Source organism: Molothrus ater, chromosome 3, assembly GCF_012460135.2.
Source record: "Molothrus ater isolate BHLD 08-10-18 breed brown headed cowbird chromosome 3, BPBGC_Mater_1.1, whole genome shotgun sequence".
Taxonomy (NCBI): domain Eukaryota; kingdom Metazoa; phylum Chordata; class Aves; order Passeriformes; family Icteridae; genus Molothrus; species Molothrus ater.
This window is the reverse complement of record NC_050480.2, coordinates 64,280,006-64,299,616: the sequence shown is the minus strand read 5'-3', so window position 1 is coordinate 64,299,616 and position 19,611 is coordinate 64,280,006. Positions and strand designations below refer to the sequence as shown.

General features: G+C 35.7%; 1 protein-coding gene across 8 annotated transcripts in view; it reads right to left on the bottom strand.

Moving 5' to 3' along the window:
• The window catches only part of FAM184A (family with sequence similarity 184 member A), a 74,552-nt gene that overhangs the window by 2,680 nt on the left and 52,261 nt on the right, over nucleotides 1–19,611 (bottom strand). The window contains exons 10-18 of one of the 8 annotated variants that reach the window (XM_054514217.1): nucleotides 17,357–17,398; nucleotides 13,107–13,319; nucleotides 11,944–12,097; nucleotides 11,403–11,530; nucleotides 9,095–9,279; nucleotides 8,459–8,605; nucleotides 5,430–5,547; nucleotides 4,631–4,735; nucleotides 803–1,005 (exon numbers count right to left, since the gene is read on the bottom strand). In XM_054514217.1, the coding sequence (XP_054370192.1) occupies nucleotides 803–1,005; nucleotides 4,631–4,735; nucleotides 5,430–5,547; nucleotides 8,459–8,605; nucleotides 9,095–9,279; nucleotides 11,403–11,530; nucleotides 11,944–12,097; nucleotides 13,107–13,319; nucleotides 17,357–17,398 (1,295 nt within the window). The remainder of the gene's footprint in view (nucleotides 1–802; nucleotides 1,006–4,630; nucleotides 4,736–5,429; nucleotides 5,548–8,458; nucleotides 8,606–9,094; nucleotides 9,280–11,402; nucleotides 11,531–11,943; nucleotides 12,098–13,106; nucleotides 13,320–17,356; nucleotides 17,399–19,611) is intronic. The other 7 variants (XM_054514223.1, XM_054514219.1, XM_054514218.1 and 4 more) reach the window with 7 other exon arrangements.

Here is a 19,611-nt window from a genome sequence, read left to right as displayed (position 1 = left end):
CCAGGTATGTGATCTTTTGCATTAAACCAAAGGAGAGAGCAAACAACCAGCTGTGGAACCACACTTGTGGTTCTACATTTCACTTTAAGTTGGTATCATAGAGGTAAGAGATCAGCACCTGCTAGATACAAAGTACAGCACTTCAGTGCATTTAATATGTGGGCATATCAAGACAAAAGATTAAAATTCTGCCTCTAAAATGTCATTTTTAAATTATTCAATTCAGTAGATTATTTTGTGAGAGAACTACTTGAGACTTTAATGCTGGTTTTGATTACTGGAAGCTCAGCATTAAGCACCCAAGCCTGTAAATTTCCTGTTGCTGTAGTAAGGTTACTCCTATGAAACAATTTCACATAGGTGAGGAAAGAGGAAACACAAAACATTCACCTAGCACGGAAAATAATTTTCTTATATAAAAATCATTATCTTATATTACTAAATAAAACAACCTTCGTGCTAGTATCAATTCCTAAATGAAAACCAGTAAATAACACAAACATCTAAAACAATTGTTCATATATGTAAACAATTGGAAGCACATGAATTCTGTTAAGGTATTTATAAAGGTTTTCAAAGTTCAAGGCTTAGGGAAAAGTGAGAGACTACTCCACATTTCAACAAGGTCTACAATAAAAAGGAATACTATAAAGAGGTTATAATTATAACCTAAAAATTAAAAACACTGTAAGAGTACTTGTACCTCTGAAAGGCTGATAGAGCAAGTGGGATTCAGCTCAATAAGAATGCAAAATTTTCCAAAGTTAAGCAAAAAAAAAAAGATTGGTGAGGCAGTGCTCACCTCAAAAACGTCTTGGGCTCTTTGGGTGGCATTGGCTGTGGTAGTGGTTTGCTGCTGCTGAACTCAATATCGTGGATGGGTGAGTTAGGAATGGGGTCCAGGCGGTTTGGATGTCCATTGCCCACCACTCCGCTAGAATCCAGAGCACTTAGATTGGGGACACTCACAAACCTGTTTGTTGATTTATCGTTCTTCTTCTTTTGCTGCATTAAAAATAACAAATGTAAGGAAGGCTTCTTGCACCGGGACAGATGAGGACATTGGCTAATTTAGAAGTTTTGTGATGGCTGGCTTGGAGGTTTTTTTGAAGGAGAGAAACTGGGACAGATTTGGCTCTTTTTCCAATTGTAGTCTTCTGTTTCCTTTGACCTGAACACCACAAATTTTCACAGAAAAATCGAATTTCTAATCAAAATGATTAGGTTATTATGATTTAGTGCAATAATCAATGACTTTATTACATGAGTATATGATCTTTCAATATAACATTTGGGTTATATTGAAACATTGGTTCTATTTAAACATGTATTGGTTCTATTTAAACATTGGAGATTGACAATCTTGTGGAAAATTTCCTTTCAGTCTGTTAAACCTTTCATGTTTACTTAAATCTTTTCTTGATATCCGTGAAACAGCTCTACTATCAAATGCAATTACAGCAAATTTAAATGATTAAAAAAATGGGTCTTTCCAACACATTTCACTCCATCACTGAGGCACATTTTGGTAACTGGACCATAAAATCTGGAAAAGCACCTACACTTCTTTCAGAGCAATTACACCCTCTCAGTCAGCAAAGCATTATAGCAGAACAGCTAAAGATAAAAATATTACTGTACAGAAGTCCAGTTTCTTGCTCAAAGAAAGGGCCTGGCTTTGATGCTAATACAGCTGCCACTTCTAGACACCAGATGGCACAACTGAACATATTTTTTTTCAATACTCTCCATACTTCTCTTGACAGTATTTCAAGGGATTCAAAATCTTTAGGAAATCTATTTTTATTTCACTATTTTACATTCCAGAACACATCACACAAGGGAGTCAGTGATCCTCTCTGTTTTTATAGATATTTTAATGCAGAAGGATGTTTCAAATAATTTTATCACTTTTCTTTTAAATGCTGTCTGACAGGACATAGTGTGTTATTTTCTGACTTCTATCACTTTTATCATGTCCACAATAAAATACTAAAATTCAAAGTGCCTTATTTCCAAAAGTAGGAGTTTTTGACATACCCAGAGAAATAAAAAACTTCCTTGCTCAAAAATACAATGAATTAGGTATTATTTAAATATATAATAAATAATTTCTTCCAATTACTTATATGTAATTCTAACAAAGAAGCTAGGAGAAAAACCCCTTAAGGGCTTATTAACTACATATATGTGAACTAAATAAAGTGAAAGACAAGTGGAATATCATGTTGTTTCTATATAACATTTTCCATCAGAATTCCACCTGAAACAGAAGAGCTGTTCTATTCAAGGGTGGGCACAAGTTCAGCTGGAGACAGAGTCCTATTGTTTGTTTGCACTTTCTTCTTTTAGGCTCTCTGCTAGCTTTGATTTCAGTGCCTGACCTCTCCAGTGCTGGCAGATGCAAATGATACTAATTGCAGACATGTACTTGTGGGTGTGTTTGTCAATACACAGTTAAAATACCCTGACAATCTAACAGAAGGCAATAATAGAAAAAAGTGGGTTTTAAGCATCACAGTGAATGATCATCAGCTATAAAGGATTAAACTAAGATTGTCCCATTCATGTCTGCTGTAGTAGCTGAAGAAACAAGAAATAAGAAGAAATAGTTTGGTGAAAGTAACCAACTATGTAAAATACACTTGCAGGACAGTATCTGCTGTAATTAAAACAGTGTGCTAAACAAACTGTTGTTAAAATCTGTGTGCTCCACAGGTGGCTTGTTTCTGGAAAGTGTACGTTATCCACATAAGTGCTTAGAAAAATACTATGATTTATATAATATTCTCTATGAAACAATCTATGCTTCTGAAGCAGTCAAATCTGGAGAGAAAATTGTGTGTATTGTTTCCATGAAATTCATGCAAAGTATTAAGAAACTTTAGATATAAGAATGTAATACTATACTAAACATTGCAGAAATTACAGAAGCTCTAACACATACTGCAATGGCTGTAATTTTGTATTAAAATGCAAAGCCTGTGGTAACTCATAACTTCTGTATTTTTTTTTTACAAAAAAAGAAAAGAGAATGAGATTTTCAGTTTCTTTGTAATTCATTCTCCAATAATACAGTATGTGCTTTGACAAAATAACATAACATTGTCCACAACTCATGAAATGAAAGATCAGAATGTACTGGCATACAAGACACTTCTAAAGTCTAAACATTTTAAGTGATAGGAGCATATTACAAAAATATGTGAATTATCACTATGGAAATCCGATGCTGAAGTACTTTTCCCAAACACTTCAGATTTCACACAAAACAATGTTATATACTAAATGGTTACATTTTACATCTTTAAAAATGGACAGGCTTCCAACATTTTCAAACAACCATTGAAATTGTACCTGGAAGTCCTGGTATTGTCTCAAATGGGCCCAAACTAATTTCTTTTATGCAGTTAGCATAAAAATTAGGCATCCAGATAAGCTTGGGAGAGCTGCTGGGCTTGTGAAAATGATAGGAGAATGTTGACATTTTGCAGCAGAGTTTGTGCAGAAGTGTGAAATATGCTGATCTGATGTGAAAATGCAGTAAGGGTGGCTAAAAACCACAGCCTGATCTCAAATAATGGAGCCAGACTTCCTTTTAAATAACCTGAGCCTGAACCTTGATCACTGAAGCTCCTGAGCATCTGATCCACTCAGGTTGTGCCCTTGGGTTTTAGCCTCTGCTTCAGAACCTTCCCAACTTCTGTCTCCAGCTTTCACTTCCCCTTCCATGCAAGTGAAATAACCTATGGGTTATCACAAGGAGGAAGGAAATGTCAGAGGACTCACTCCTGAAGTGGTGCAAAGGAATAGTATTTAGGTGCTCTACCAGGAAGTCTACTCACTTCCCTCAAGAAGCAATGCTGCTGGCTTTTGAACTCACAGGAAGGCTACTTTGTCAGTGTGTACAGTAGCCTTCCCTGGCTGCTATTCAGCGGGATGGAGAGAACTCGCAAAGGTTGCTACTGAAGGGCTTTCATTTGCATGGGTGGTGACAGTAACTGAGAAGGCTAGAGACTGACTTCAGTCTCTTGCAGCCTCCACTGTCCACACTGGTTTGTCATTCCACTTCTCCAATCTTACTCTATGTCTTTCCCCTTTCAGACTCATCCCATGCCCTTCTCATGCATCTCCCCTTCCCCTTTTTACCCTTATTCCCTTCCTTTTACTGTTCCTTCTCCCTGTCTTTCTAACGCTCTTCCACCCTGAGTGCTTCCCAAAAAGTGCTAAGTGCCTTTGCACTTCCCATAATAACCAAGAAAAATTACAAAACTAAAACCAGTTAGGGGTGTCACTGCTCTCTGTGGCATGATATAGTTCTACCCTCTATTGCCTGTCACTTTTCCATTTTAAATTTGTAGTTTTGTGATAAGAACCTGTGTTTTATGTCACACATGTCAAGCAAACCAGGGCAACAGCATCAGTGGATCTCTCAACAACACAAAAGAAACAAACATCCACAAAAATAAATAGACAAATGGAAAACTATGTTCCTTGTTTTGAACATGTCTGTTAAGAGTGATTTATGTATAGATGCAGGCACACACACATAGACATAAATCTTTTCTTTTTACTATATCTTTAGATTTCTTCTTTTTTTTACTTTAGCAATGAAGTCCATGGAACATACCTTCACCAATGGATTAATAACACCAACATTAGGGCTTGCATTAAACATTTTGTTGTAGTTAGTCTCCCTGTTTACTAGCTCCAGCTGATAGAACTTTTTGTCCTCCTAAAAAGAACAACAGATAGAAACTCCTTTTTATGCATTTTAAATCAGTTAGTGGCCAAATCTGCCTGTAAAATGGTCTCAAATGAATTTATGCTTACATTTTAAAATAAACTGATAATTCTAAAAATTGCATCTCATGTTTATATATTATTATATAGAATGATCTAAATAATTTCTATTTATTCAGTTCCGTGGTCCTGAGAGTGAGCACAGCTTAATGGATTACGTACTGCAAAAGACTCAATATAGTCAAATTCTGATAATTACTCAATTTTGATTTCCTCATTCCTTCATGCTTCTTAATTGGGATCTAATCAGATTAACCCAAGCCAGGGTGTTGTGCCTGAATTTGGGAAGCTCAGTGGGTCAGGATCTTGGTCTTAGAAGCCTCACAGAAGAAACTACTTCTTATATGGCTTACATGGCTGCCTTGTCCCAGGATTGGAGGCAGGAGACATCTGATAAAGGATGTACCAAAATACTTCTTGTAATAATGTATTATGCTTGATTTTGGGAAACACTCTGTGTCTAATTAGTTTTACTATTATGAGTCATTGAAACCAGAGGAATAATGTGTCAAAGAATATGAATATTCTAGCAGGATTGGTTCTTTAAATACATTTCAAACACTTTGAAACAGATTAACTTTTGTATTTGTCAAGATATTAACACCAAGAGAGCATAGAAGTCTTACAATCAATTTCTTTATGAGTTGGTCCCGCTCTGCAATTAGGTCTTTCAGTTCTGAGATAAGCTGCAAGTCTTCTGGTCTTGATTCTCTGTTTTTATATTTTTCTTCCATTTCTTCTAAACTTTATAGAAAAGAAGAATATCCCCTTTAGCCTGATCCAGTGTTAAATGATGAGTGAATAGTCACATTTTTGATAAGTACAAAAGAGAGTTCAAGGAGTAAAAACAAAGGATGACTTTCTTACCACTTTGAAGGAAATCAATTTTTATGTTCTCCTTCCACTTTAGATAGTTAAGAAACAAAAGAAACAAAAAAGCCCCAATAACCCTAACTTCTGCTCCAGCAGATAAGAATTTAGGGAACATTCTAAAAACTTAACATCCTTCCTGTGCATGCACTACTGCATTTTTGAAAAGGGCCACTTGTAAGTCAGGCTAAAAATAAGGCATTCAAAACCACGGCATCTTCCTCAGTTCTTGTGGAACATACTGGAACAGAAGATACCCAAGAACACTGAAGACTAATTGGTAACTAACTCCTCTTCACAAAAGCTACTTAGTACTATTAGAGATGAAATAAAGAAATGAGCTGCAAAACAAAAGGAATAACACTTGGATATTAGGATATCTAATGTAACAACTAATAAACATTTGAAAAAAAAATAAAGAGGAAATTTGAAATGTCTGGTGGGAAAGCATTAAAGGAGAGAAGTGAAATAAGCCAACTGAGAGACGAATTGTACAAATAACCACATAAATATCCCTTTTACTTAAAGAACAAGTTTTGAAGACATGACAACTTCAAGTTGTTGTGTCTCCTTTAAACTAATAACATGCTCACGATGCTAAATATAGTTTCAAAGGAAAGTACTAAAATATGTCTCTCACATATTCAGCCCTCATGCAGATTAGTGAACCAAGTATCAGAACAGATTCAGGAAATTTAACAAACTTAGTGAAAACAAGAAAGGAAATCCCAACCAAACTCTGAGAAAAATGTATTAATTAAATTGAATCTAAATCAGGTCAAGCCTAATTCCTCAAGAATTAAACAAAGTGTAGACACCTGGAAGCAGACCTAATTTTTCACTTCAGATAAATGTTTTCTCTTCAAAAGCAACTTTGAGATTTTACCTTGATTTGCAGCTGAAAAATCAGTTAATATTAAATGATATAGATAGTTTAATAACCTTCAAATAACCTGTACATATTCTGAGGAGATTATATAATGCAATTACATAAAACAATATGAATGAGAACAACATGATTCTTTTTACTTGCAGAGAAGGCATCTGACTCAGCAGAACAGAAATAGCCTCAGCTGGCTTAATTTTTGTGCATACTTTTTATGCTGGGTTAAGCTATTGTACATAGATCCCAACAGTACAGTAGATAGTTACACACAGCTGTCATTTTATTTTCAGGTATTTCAGAGAACTGGAGGGTTTTTTTCTGTTTCAAATAGATAATTTGTAATTTTAAGACTTTAGTTGTAGAGCCTAACAGATGACACCCACTCTCAAGTACTCCAAGACACATTCTCCATTCCACAAACATTCATGAGGCCGTGCTTTAGGTGACGCTGAACCTGGGAACAGTTACTTGAGAAACAGCTGCATAAAACTTCTCTGTGTTGGTGTGGGTACGTGTGTGTGGTTTTGGGTTTTGTTCTGGTTTTTGGTTTTGGGGCTTTTTTTTGTTTGGTTTTTTTTCTTTGTTTGTTTGCTTTTGGTTTTTTTAAATTTGTTTGCTTTTCTACATAGTCTCCTCTTTGGACAGCTTCTTGCTTCAGTGTGAACAGAGAAATAACACACTGAAAGGCAGGTCAGGGCACCCTGGATGGTGCTTGCTAATTTTGGGCCAGTGGCTGCTTCCTCAAAGCTCTAAATTTGAACTAAAGCAAGGAGTAGAAAACCAGCTAAATTCAGAAAACTCCCTGCCATTGAGAAGCAAACAACTTAATGCAGAAAACATTTAGGGTAAACAGTTCCAAAACAGCTCTGGTGGCTGCTCATAGGCCTGCTTCTCATACAAGATAAATGCAGCAAACAGGAGGTAGCTTACACCTAATTTACTGAATGGCAAGGTACCACATTTATCAGGGCATAAGAGCATGCATGTGGACAATTACAAGGGGGTGAAAACTAGAATTTTATAACCATTTTATTTGAAGGCAATTTCTGAGGGCTCATTATCCAGAAAAAGCTAAATGCATTTTGGCTTTACTGTCCATTTGTAATTGATACTTATTTAGAAAAGCTTCCCATCAAAAACACAGAACCTATTTCTTCTCTCTGCCATAAATCTTCCATGCTGCAAACACAAATCCCTTAGTGACAACTTTGTGGCAGGAAGCCCTCAATGTGCTAAGAAACCTGAGCCAGAAACTGTGACCAAATGGGTAACACCACAGAGACAGAGAATGAAGGATGTGGAAGACAGGAAAACACTAGCTGGTGACACACTATTACATCACTTCTGCCACCATTAGGTGGTCTAATCCCTGGTGGCATTTTGATTCAGACAAACCCTTAAGCCTTCTGTTATTCTTATGCTCATACAATCTATTTCAGACACTAATTTTCCTTATGCTACCAAACCTGAAAACGTCTGCATCACTCATGCTACAATCTCACTTCTGAGTAGTCGTAAACAGCCGTAAAACTGTTTAGAGAATACTGTACTGCTTATAAACTTGTAGAAAAAATTCTTGTGTTCTCAAAGCAAATGTATTAAAGTTTGAGAAAGAAACCACTTGAAATATTGTTTTCTCAGGTTTTGTAGGAACTGCACAGATTTAATCTTTCCTACCAGAAATTTTTTGGTCTCAAACCCTTAACAACTTAGCCCACTACATTCCCCTAAAGATTATAAAATTGTGTTGCCTAAAGAATGCAAGATTAGCCCCCATACTTTATTGAGGTATTTGTACATCTGCATCTCTGTAGTACCTTCAGGACTTTACGGACACCAGAATAAACTATTCACTCAAACGCAGCTACATACAATTCTTTTTAATGCAACAAAACTTACGAAATTTGTAAAGCTGAATTAATTTCCTTGAGCAGCTCTTGGGTCTTATTAAAATCTGCCAGCATGCTTTGTTTCTCTCTGATGTGATCTGCTGTCAAGACATCCAGCTCTTTCTCATGTTTCTTGCTTAAATCTTGCTCATGCATCCTGTTTAATTTAGTTTTTGTTAAAAAAAGAGTTATTCTAAAATCAGACTTTTTTGTTCATCATGATTTTCTGCCATGCTTCTAATGGCTCTTACATAATATCAGTGAACACAGAAAGAATTACTGATTCATCAAAGTCTACTACTTACTGTTCTCCAATCTTCTAGCTTATTTCATGGTAAATGCATCTCCTTTAATGCTTTTTAAAATAAACAAACATAATGAATTTGAAAAAAAAACCCACCAAAAACCAACACCTGAGGGAACTGCTACTAAAATATGGCAAAATGTGTCACTGAAATGTCACTTAACTGCTCAGCATAGTCACTAACTCTACCAGTAAAGGGCAGAGCTTTACTAAAGAAGACTAAATGATATGAAACATGACTTGATTAAGAGGATATATTTAAAACTGCAAGCAGTAATTTTTTTAAAGTAAAACGGTAAGTGAAACAATACAGGTTTGAATTTAGAGTGGAAAAATTCATACCTGATCTGTTGGTTGGATTCACTGTGTATTCTAAGAATTTCTTTCCCTTTAAACTCTAATTCCTTCGTCAATGCACTTATATTTTCATGAAGATGCAGAATCTCTTTGTCGAGTTCAGCTATATGATGGTCTCGGTGTCTCAGTTCATCTTGTAGATCTGATATTCGGCACAAAAATTCTTTTTCCTATGATATAAGTAAAAGCAGCAAAAAATACTTTAGATAGACTAATTTCTTAGAGATGATGCCTGCAATACTTGCTTTTGGAAGAAAACATTTGAGAAGAACTTACCATCCAATAGACATTTTTTTCAGTTTTTGATGCTGACACAAATTATTATCAAAGCAAAGGGCTTTTTTATTGTGTACAAGTACAAAGAAAGAAGAAATCAAAGTTATGTAATAAGTAATTTCTACTTGCAAGAACACTAAAAACCCATGATTATCACTGCCTGTTAAAATTGTTGTAGCTCATCACATTTTCCTTTTGCCCACACACACAAGAAAAAAAAACAAGTATCACTAAGATCCAGGGTCTGAGCATTTCACTTTCTCTGCCTCATCAGCATACAATCCAGAGAAACATTTTTCTCCCTTACAGCCTCATTCAGTGGGAGAAAATTGCTCAAGATGTATGCCCTGCACAAACAAACTGATTCTGATGTCTCCTATCTTACAACCATATACACAGGTCATAAATATGTTACAGCAGAATATGTGTTAAAAAGTTTATGTTATATTTATATTGTGTCCAATAAATCAAGAAAAGTCTTTCTTTTTTTGCCTAAGAAATTCCAATGAAGTTAATATCTGGGAAACCCAGCTGGAGCCCATTCCAATGGCCTCTATAATGCACATCCTTGTTTCAGAAAAGTCTGTAATGAAAATAACTTTTTCAGAGTTTTCTATTTCCATCTATTTCACTTGTTACAGTTTCACAGTATTTAATAACCATGTAGTTCGCACAGAGAAAATCAGCAGATATTCCAAAGTATTTTTATGTATAATTGTGTTTTGTGCCTTCATGTCTCAAGGAAATACAAATATGTCCTAGTGCACCAACTTCTTAGGGCACCTTTTAGAGCAAACAATTAAATATAAATACTTATCTCCCTATATAAAGACTAGGTTAAAGTTATAAGAAAAAGCAGAGGAAAAATTTACATCTACATATATAAATATTTCAAAAAGTAGCAAATATAATCATCCTGATCAGACCACTCTCCATCTCATTCAACCCTGATCCTGTGAACTGATGAGCATTTTAACACAGGAAACGTCAGTAACTGTTTTACCCTCAGTGCAACCAAAGGTCGTGTTTAGCAGATCACAGAGGCAAAAAGTACCCCCCCTGTTTGGTTGGATCAAACACCAGTTCTTGTAATTTCAACTTTTTATTTCTGACATCTCATTTAGGTGTCAGACTCTGGGCTTAAACAACACATGACTGAAACTATATCCCCCTAAATCCTGCATGACAGCACCTTGGTTTTGCCTCTGCTGCCCACACTGTTAAACCAGCAAGGAATAGGTAGAAACAGGCTCATCTTAAACTGTGTCTGTTTTTGTGTAAAGGCTATATCTAACAAACCCCGTTTCCTCTCATCATATTTCTAAACTGGCTCCTCCTCCTTGGTGCTGGAGTATCAGTAAATCGATCTTGAAAAGCCTATTATACAGGCAAATAGGTAGTTTTCCAGTCCTCTTATTTCCAGGAGTCTGGCCTTCAATAGAGCTTATACTTGGAATTTTTAACTACTAACAGAAAAACTGACTGTATAAAATGAAAAATGAAAGATAAACGGTGAATGAATCAGTTTGCTACTGAAAGCAAAGGTAGTTCATACTGGCTTTGGGAGCTTGGTTTTGGTGGGGCTTTTTTGTGTACTTTTTTCTTCAGTTTGAAGCAATCCTTTGATTATAAGCAACCACTTCTTTTGCCATATCTCTTAGGCTTCAAAGGGAAACAAACAGCTTTTTCCTTTCTGCTGGCAGCTGAGGCTGAATACAATTTTGCAAGAATGGGCACTTGCCTCCCACAGCAAGCCAAGGTTCTCCCAGATGGCTGTGCCATTCTGAGAGGAAACTACCTGGATATAGGAGCCTTTCTAGGCTTTGAATGAGGTTTGTGGAAGGCAGAAAAAGCTAAGCAAAGAAGTTTAGGAAACTGGAACGCATTAGCTGCTGGTGCTGGATGATTTTGAAGGATTACATGTTTGTTGCTTGTTCTCATTCTTCCCTTTCCTGCAAAGGGAAAAATGACTACTGACCATGCCATTTTGCAGCCAGATCCCAGACATGCTTCCTACCTGTCGCCGGCCGAGTTCTATGCTTCTTTCAAGCTCCATTTTGGCAGCTACCAGTTCTTGTTGATGGTTGTGCCTCAGCTGGTCAATTGCTGCTGCATGTTGGTGGTTGAGCTCTGAGCGCAAGGAAGCTGGTTACCAGAGAGAAGTAACAAAGAGAGAAGTTTAATTTGGACATGTTTACATTAATTAACAGCAACAGTCCAGCTCTATCTAGTATTGCTACTGATCTAAAACACACTTTACATCAGCTAAGTAACTGTCCTGTATTTTATTCCTGTTGCTTTCTGAAAACACGAGTTCTCCATCAGGAGCTTTGGTTGCTTACTCCTTCCAAAAGGCCTTAAGGGTGAGAAATTTCCAAAGTGAAGAGTCTAGGCTTACCTATTAAAGCTTATAGTGATTTTAAGAGGAACACTTAGGTCAACACTGAATGACTCAGAGAGACACTACAGTGTTATAACACACACACACAAGTGCATGTATATTTGCATGAGTAGAAATAATGGTTTTGGACCCATTTTCAAATTTGAAAATAGTATACCTAACATAGCTTTTCCTTCATCCTCCAGCTCAAATCGCAGAGTCTGAAGTTCCTGTTCCATCTCCAATTTAAAGCCTTCCATGGCCTGTTTGTGTGTTTCTTTCAGTGCATGAAGCTCTTCTGAGTGCTTCTGTTGTAAACGTTCTTCTAACTCCTATGAAATCAAAATTGACAAAATTTGTTCTACACCAACTTAAAGAATGTATAAAACATTACACAATAAACAACTGGAAACAAAAAAAGCAGGCATTAACATACTCTAGAGAAAAACCACTCTAGTATTACTCATATTTTCTTATCCTCCTAACATATTTTTTCTTTTCAGTGGTTGATGGTTACCAAGATTATCTGTGCACAAAACCCATTTGGCTCACAGCTGGAAAAGCAAAAAAAAATCAATGCATGGATATATCTACAAAAGCAAGCAATATAATAAGGTGCAGTTTCATAGATGGGTTTAGTGTGCAGACATTTGGGGACTTCTGCTCCCTAAGGACACCCATGTTTACTCCCTGTGGAATTGTATGAATCATAATGTTCCTGGTACACATCTTCTGCTGAGGGCACATAGTGTGGAAACTGATTGCAAAGGCACACTCTGGAGCTGAACTTAAACCTTAAGATACCCCCCTCCCATCACATACCATGCACTACCAAAATTCCATTTTTAAAGCTGGTTTTGTCAAGGTTTTAAAAAAGTATCTTGAGTGGGATATGAAAATTATCTTTCAAGTCACAGAACATAGCTAACACAATTTTTAACATAAGAAAAATATAAAATACATTTCAAAGGAGTCTATTGACAGAAAATACATGCAAAATTAATTATAATGGAAAATTCCTACTCAGAATCAAAACAAGAATATAATATTAAGGGTAACAATGTCAATCTACCATAAAGAAATGCATGTGTTGACAATACTTTTACATATATACACACACAGCTATATATGTGTATATAAAGTAAGACATGAAACAATGCCAGTGTTAAAAAATATTTTCAGTATGTTTTGTTCATATTTAACTGGGTAGATAACAGTATTACTACAGTACATCAGCTGAAAAGGAAATGTTGAAGTTATGCAGATTCTTTGCTAATTCCAACTGTGTAGGCAAAATGCTAAAATGGCAATACAGAGTTTGGAATAACCATATAAACATGCCTTTTGTTCTTGCTCTTTTGTTTCTTCCATGCTTTGAAAGGCAAGGATATGGGCTTCCTGAAGTGACTTATGCCTTTGCTGATGCTCTTCTTCTAATTCCTGGATCTCCTGAGTCAGTCTCTGTCGCTCCTGACTGAACTGGGCTTGTAGCTGTTGCAAAGAGCTCTGTGACTGGGAAAGCTGCATCTCCAGATTCTGCTTCAGTAAGGAGATCTAACCCACAACAGAACAGCAAATATTCATTAGTCATTAATACTAACATCAGCTGTAAAGACGACATTCAGAAGCAGAAAACATTTGAAATTTTAGAGCAAGAGCATTAGCTAAAAGACAGACAAGCAATGTCATCCATCTAGTGAATCTTCTGTTAATGTTATATGTATATAACCAGAGATATAATAATGACATTTTAGTGGTTTGTAAGGATTATCATATTCGTTAGTTCATACTGCAGCACTACCTGTAAAGCAAATTTTAATGGCCAAATGATCAAAGATTATTTAGGTTTTATATAAAAGATTGATAAAAATGACACTATCAAGGTCTGAAACCAAACACTTGATTGTTAAACTATTCTTGAGGGGAACACCCATTCTGCAAGGATGATCTTGCACTTGGAATAGGGGAGGACAGCCTGTGACATCTACACTGGTTTTTATATCTTTTTGTATTCTATGGTCCTACCTTACTAGTGGTTTTCTCATTTAGAAAGAAACAGTACCACTCAACATCAAAAAAAAAGTAACACTTGAGGACTTCCCATCACACATTTTTCTGTTAGTTCAGTAAGACTATGAGAGTGATTTTTATGCTTGTTTCCAAGATCGAAATAATTTTAGTCACAAGCAACTAATTTTCCTAGAAACACCTGATTTTACAATGCTTTTTCATCCAACAAGTATTATAGTACACTATATTCCTTTTTTAGTCCCATTACCTTTTTATAATAATAATATACTTTGTTCTCCACATCAGAGAGCATCTTTTCAGACCTAAAGTACTAAACCTGTATTCCTTTTCTAGCCATGAGATACCTTCCAGTTCTAGAAACAAGATTTACCCAAAAGAGAATTTTGCTACAGTGATTCAAAGGAAGGATAATAAAATTGCCAAGTGACAAAGAATTTGAATCAGTAAGGATACTTTTCAAGCCTCAGAGCATTGCATAATATGGAATTATAAATGGAAGTCTGATAGTGTCATTTGATTTAGCATACCTTAAAATTAATTATGTCAAATTCGTAACGACATTGCACATCAAGTTATTGAGTTAGAGAACATTAAATCCACCACTTAGCAAAATATAAATTGCAGCATACCAAGTACAACTTCTAGCATGAACATTGCTGCCGAACATGTGGGTTAAGGTATTTTTTCAGGAGGACACAGCTTAAGCAGACTTGAAAGAAAAAAGCTACAGAAACAAAAATTTGAAATAAAGCAAAAGAAAACAAAAATCAGACTAATTTAAATGAAATAAGCATAGCTGCTTGTATTTCAGGTTCACAAGGTCTTTGCGTCTGGGAATATACACTCTAACATACATTGTATAAATAGTATTGTACTTCAGATACCTTTGAAAAAGATTAGCTACTACTAAAGGAGTGTAGGGAAGGCCTACACAATGTTTTGCAAAACCTTCTACTAACTACATTAAATACAAATTTCATATAATAATTGTAAAGTGTCAGACCAAATTTTTATCTGATCTCTAGTTTTGCCTGCAGAAAGGACCAACTAGGATTACTCTAGAAAAAAAAGGCCAAGCATAGATGTAGGGAGCTTGACTCTGTAGTCTACCTGGAACTAGCAATGTTTCTTAAATCAGAAGAGGTATTTTGGAGCAGATTTATAGAAGAAATAATAATAACTATTATCTGAGCCCATAAAAGTTTTTAGTATCCATAGTATCCTGTATCAAGTTCCACGCAGACATGCCAATTTAACATGATGATATTCAGTACTTGTAATGGAAAGAAGTGAAAAGAAGTTCCCTTTCCATTTGCTGTATTCTACTCATGAGAGTTTCTATAGCTCTCAATCATTTCCCTCCCTACAAACTCTGCCATACTAAACTGCTTTGGCTTAATGAGTTTCTCCTTGTATGAAAGTTATTTCATATCTATGATCACATTTTTCCTACTTTTACCCCTTTTCTACTACTTCTTTTTAAGATTAGGAGTCCAAAGCAGCACAAGTTATTGGACATGAGAGTAAACTCTGTTTTTATGTACTGATTTATATGGTTTTACATGTTATGTTCTCTGTTTCTCTCCTATATTCCTAAAGTTTTATTTGCTTTTGAGACTCCTACGGAGAACTGAGGTGATGTTTTCATAGAATTATATATCATAGTCCCCAGTTTATTTTCTAGTTGTAACAGGTCAAGGTAAGGCTCATCATTTTACAGAAAAAGTTACAATTTTTCTTTCCTTGTGTATCATTTTGCATTTACCTACACTAGCTTTAATCTGATATTTTATTGCCAAGTCCCTTTGCCTTTTACAGCTATTCTAGTCTGAATAAGCTTTTATAAGCTGCAAAGTTTCCTACCTTACTTATTTATCAACAACCTGTAAAAGAAAATATTTTTAGCTCCAGTGTAACTCTACTGATAATCTACCTTCACTGTGGATTATTACATTTATTTAATATCTATATATAATATATAGTGTATTTTTTGTCTTCACCCCTAGAAACTCCCACCACTGAAGAGGTGAGTTTGCACCATGCACCAGCCAGCATGGCCAGCTCTGAATTAAAAAATCTGCATAATTTTCTCATACTGCAACGTGGTTGTTATCCTTCTCCAGCAAAAAAAAATAAGCTATTTTACCTAAACTTTCCCTTGGTCTACTCACATCCCCATCTACTCTAATTCATCCCATGTTCACTGCTGAGCCCTTCTCCCCTTCCCACCTTTCTGTAACCTCATACCTACCTGGTCCTTCTCTTCACCTGTAAGCCCATTCTCACTGGTCCCTTTGACCATGTTTCTGTCCCTCAGCTTTCTCACCACTGTCCTGTCCTGTTCACCCTGGCCACCAGGAGGTACAGTTCTAGGGGAAGTCCTGCCCAGTCCTGCAGAACCTCTGGTAATTTAATGATCACACTCTAAGAAGCCTTTCATTATAACAGTCAAATAGAGTCAACCACGGTAACTTAGGCAAATTTTAATTAAAATAACATGAAAAAATGTATCTTTGGCTTGAAGTTAAATCTATCTCTCACTTATGTTCCTGCTCCAAATTCTGACAATTATCAGTATATAATTTATAAATATGTTGAGCATGGACCAAGGGCAAAATGATTTTGTTTTCATTTCTGTCTTGGAAATGTGGAAAACATTTTAACTGAGATGACCAAGAGATGTCTGACATCTGGGCAGGAAGACATCTTCGAAGAGAACAGGACTAAGCAAGAGCAGCTCATCCTTCTACCAGATTAAAGTGACTGCAAAACCATGGCCTGAAATGAGTCAATGTCTGGAGATGTCTGTTTGCATCAATAGACTATACAGAAAATAAAGGACAATGAGGATTAAATGATTCTAGCAAGCAAGTCAGATTAGTCTACCCTTCTAATAATTTGTTTTGATGTTGAAAAGTACAAAAAAAGTTAAAATACCAGTCTTTTTAGAGGAGCATGTGATTTTAAATAATATTTTGATTATTCAGTGCAGAGACTGATATCCTTAAGAGCATGTTTTGAGAATATCAGTGCCTCTTTTTGTATGTCCTTGGACTACCCTTTCTGTACACCTCTGTACTGAGGATTCAAAAGAAAACAGCTCTAAACATCACTCTCTGAACTTCCAATACTTTTATCCAAGGTTTTCAGCACATTAAAAACATCAGTGAGAATTAAAAAAAAATTGAAAAAACCAGTTTGGCTACAATTATGAGTTACACTGCAAAACCACAAATTATAGTAGAGCATCAATCCCATGCTTTGTAGAAAGCTCTGCAATACACATCTGCACTGCCCACAAGCTTGCTTGCATTAACAATGACATAAGGACGCTGCTCATGTTATGACCACATACACAGTGTTTGATGACACACAGTCATACAGAGAGATGAGGGGATGCACTCCACAACCACAAGCTTTGATAGCAGCACATGTTCTCGTCTCAAATATTATCATGTCTCCCATTTCATGGGCTTAAGCTGGAAAGCAGCACTGCAGGATATGCAGGTTGATTAGTGCAAGCATGCCTGGTTCACAAGCTGTAAGTGCAGATCACTTACATTGCTGATAGATTTATGCAAAGCTTCACCGAGACAGTGCCGCTATGAAGGAAAGATCACAGGAATAAAGGGAAACATTCAGAAATCAACTAAGTAAAAGAAAAAGGGATAAGGAAGGAAGGGTAAACATAGAACATTAATTATAATTTGATCAGAGAAAAATAAATTGAAAGCCATCTGGAAAAATATGAATATGTTGCTTTGACTTAGTCTATAAGCTACTGAACACAGAACAGAATGATGTGGTTTACCATGTTATGTTTCTGACATACAGTACAGCATTATTTCTTTAACATAATATTACTATATAGACATATATTACACAACTAAGCACTTTTGAAGTTATCCACTTGTTTTCTCTTCTCCTTTACAGTAAAAAAATTTTGGGAAGAAATCATTAAGTCCATGAACAGATGTTATATAAGGGCACAATCGACAATCAGCTATGTTTCAAATATCACAATCATATTAAGTACATAATATTAATGATAAATTTTCACTGTTAAAGGGCAGAAAATGTGTTTAGTAATTAATGAAGACATTTCTATTAAAATACTACTTTTATCTTTCTTAAAATTCAGAACCAAAGGCATACATAAAAGACTATTTCCTGAAAGTCTCCAGCAATAAAATGATTTAATGTACCACTTATGTTAGTGGTGATTACTAATGAAAAGCAAAAAATCCCAACATATTGCCACAAAAATGCTCAGTGAAATATTATTGATCATACAAATCTATGTAATTCATATATGAAAATGCCTGTGTGTTTATATATATTAATTATGTAGATAAGCACAAACACATGCACAGAACAGAGTCATCAGAAATTAAGTGAGAGTAATTTCAAATCCAGCATGACCACTTTCCCCTTTTGTGACAGGTTGCTGAAGAAGATGGCTTTCTCCAGGAGACAGCAGGTATTTTGACACCAGCCTGAAAGCCTGTAGGTGGGAACTATTAGATAACACTTTGCCAAAATAAAAAAAAAGAAATTGTTATTCAGTCTCAAGAATCTAAAAAAAAAGGCACAAAACAAAAATACATTATTGTGAAATATCCAAAATAAGCTTATTAAAATTGTAAGGGAGTTATAAAATGAATCTATGCAAGAGTGGAACACTAGGAGGCATCATACTCCAGCAAACAAGGCAAGAGACCAGCATCCAACAGCTCTGATTCCAACACTGGACTTTGACACTGCTGTTCTGAACAAATCCACCCAATTTTTCTATGCTTCCTTTCCCATTTGGGAAAAAGTTTGTTTAGGGGGGAAGCTGTTATGAACAGGAATGAACTCCTGCTAAATAAATATTCACTTTCTAGAACATTTGGGACTTTATTGGTGGATGCATCTATTCAGCACTGTGGTACAACTAAGAAATACTTAGATTTTACACCTGAAGCAGATAAGTTGTCATTGTACTACACTGAAGAGAAGTTCCAAGTAAAAATAAAATAACATAGACTAGTCAATTGGAATGGGGGCTCATTCCAGCAAAATGTGCAGCAATTAAATCAGATGGAACTCCATATTCAAAAGTATGCAGAACACATTCAAAATGTAGTACTCCAAAATAGCACTGGTTTAAGTGTTATTAAGAAATTTCATAAAAAATCCAGACATCGTTATGAGTACTTCCATAGCAAGGTCCATCCATGTTCTGGATAAAGAAAGTATTAAGAACCAAAAAGAATGCACGCATAGTTATTACTGTCTGTGTATCTATGATGGGGAAAAGTGATGATTAAAAAACAAGTAAGCACGTGGGCTGAACTATCACTCTATTTCTATAGGTTGGCATTCAAGATTTCATTTGTGATGTTACTATGGTATAAGAAATCTTTGCTCAGTTCTCTTTGAAACCTATGGGATGTACAAGCGAATTAAATTACTTCTTGTAAGTTCAGACACTTCTGAAAAAACATCTCTACTTGGTATAGATGTATTAGCTAACGTGATTTCACTTGCTTTTGCTGTCTCATTTTTCAGTAGAAGTATTATCTTCTCCACCCTCAGCATATGCAAAGCTATGCCTCAGATGCAACCAAGAAAGCTTTATCATGACTCAGAGGAAGAGCAGAGGAAGAGTAGAGATGCGGCAGAGAATAGAATCTGAATCTTTATATGCAGTATCTTTAGAACCCACTGATCATTGCAGGCTGCTCAGCAGGACTGAAAGACTTTGCAAACAATACATGGAACAAGATTGGAATTCTCAGCTCTCTTTCAACATCTCTCCTAGAAGAGCTGA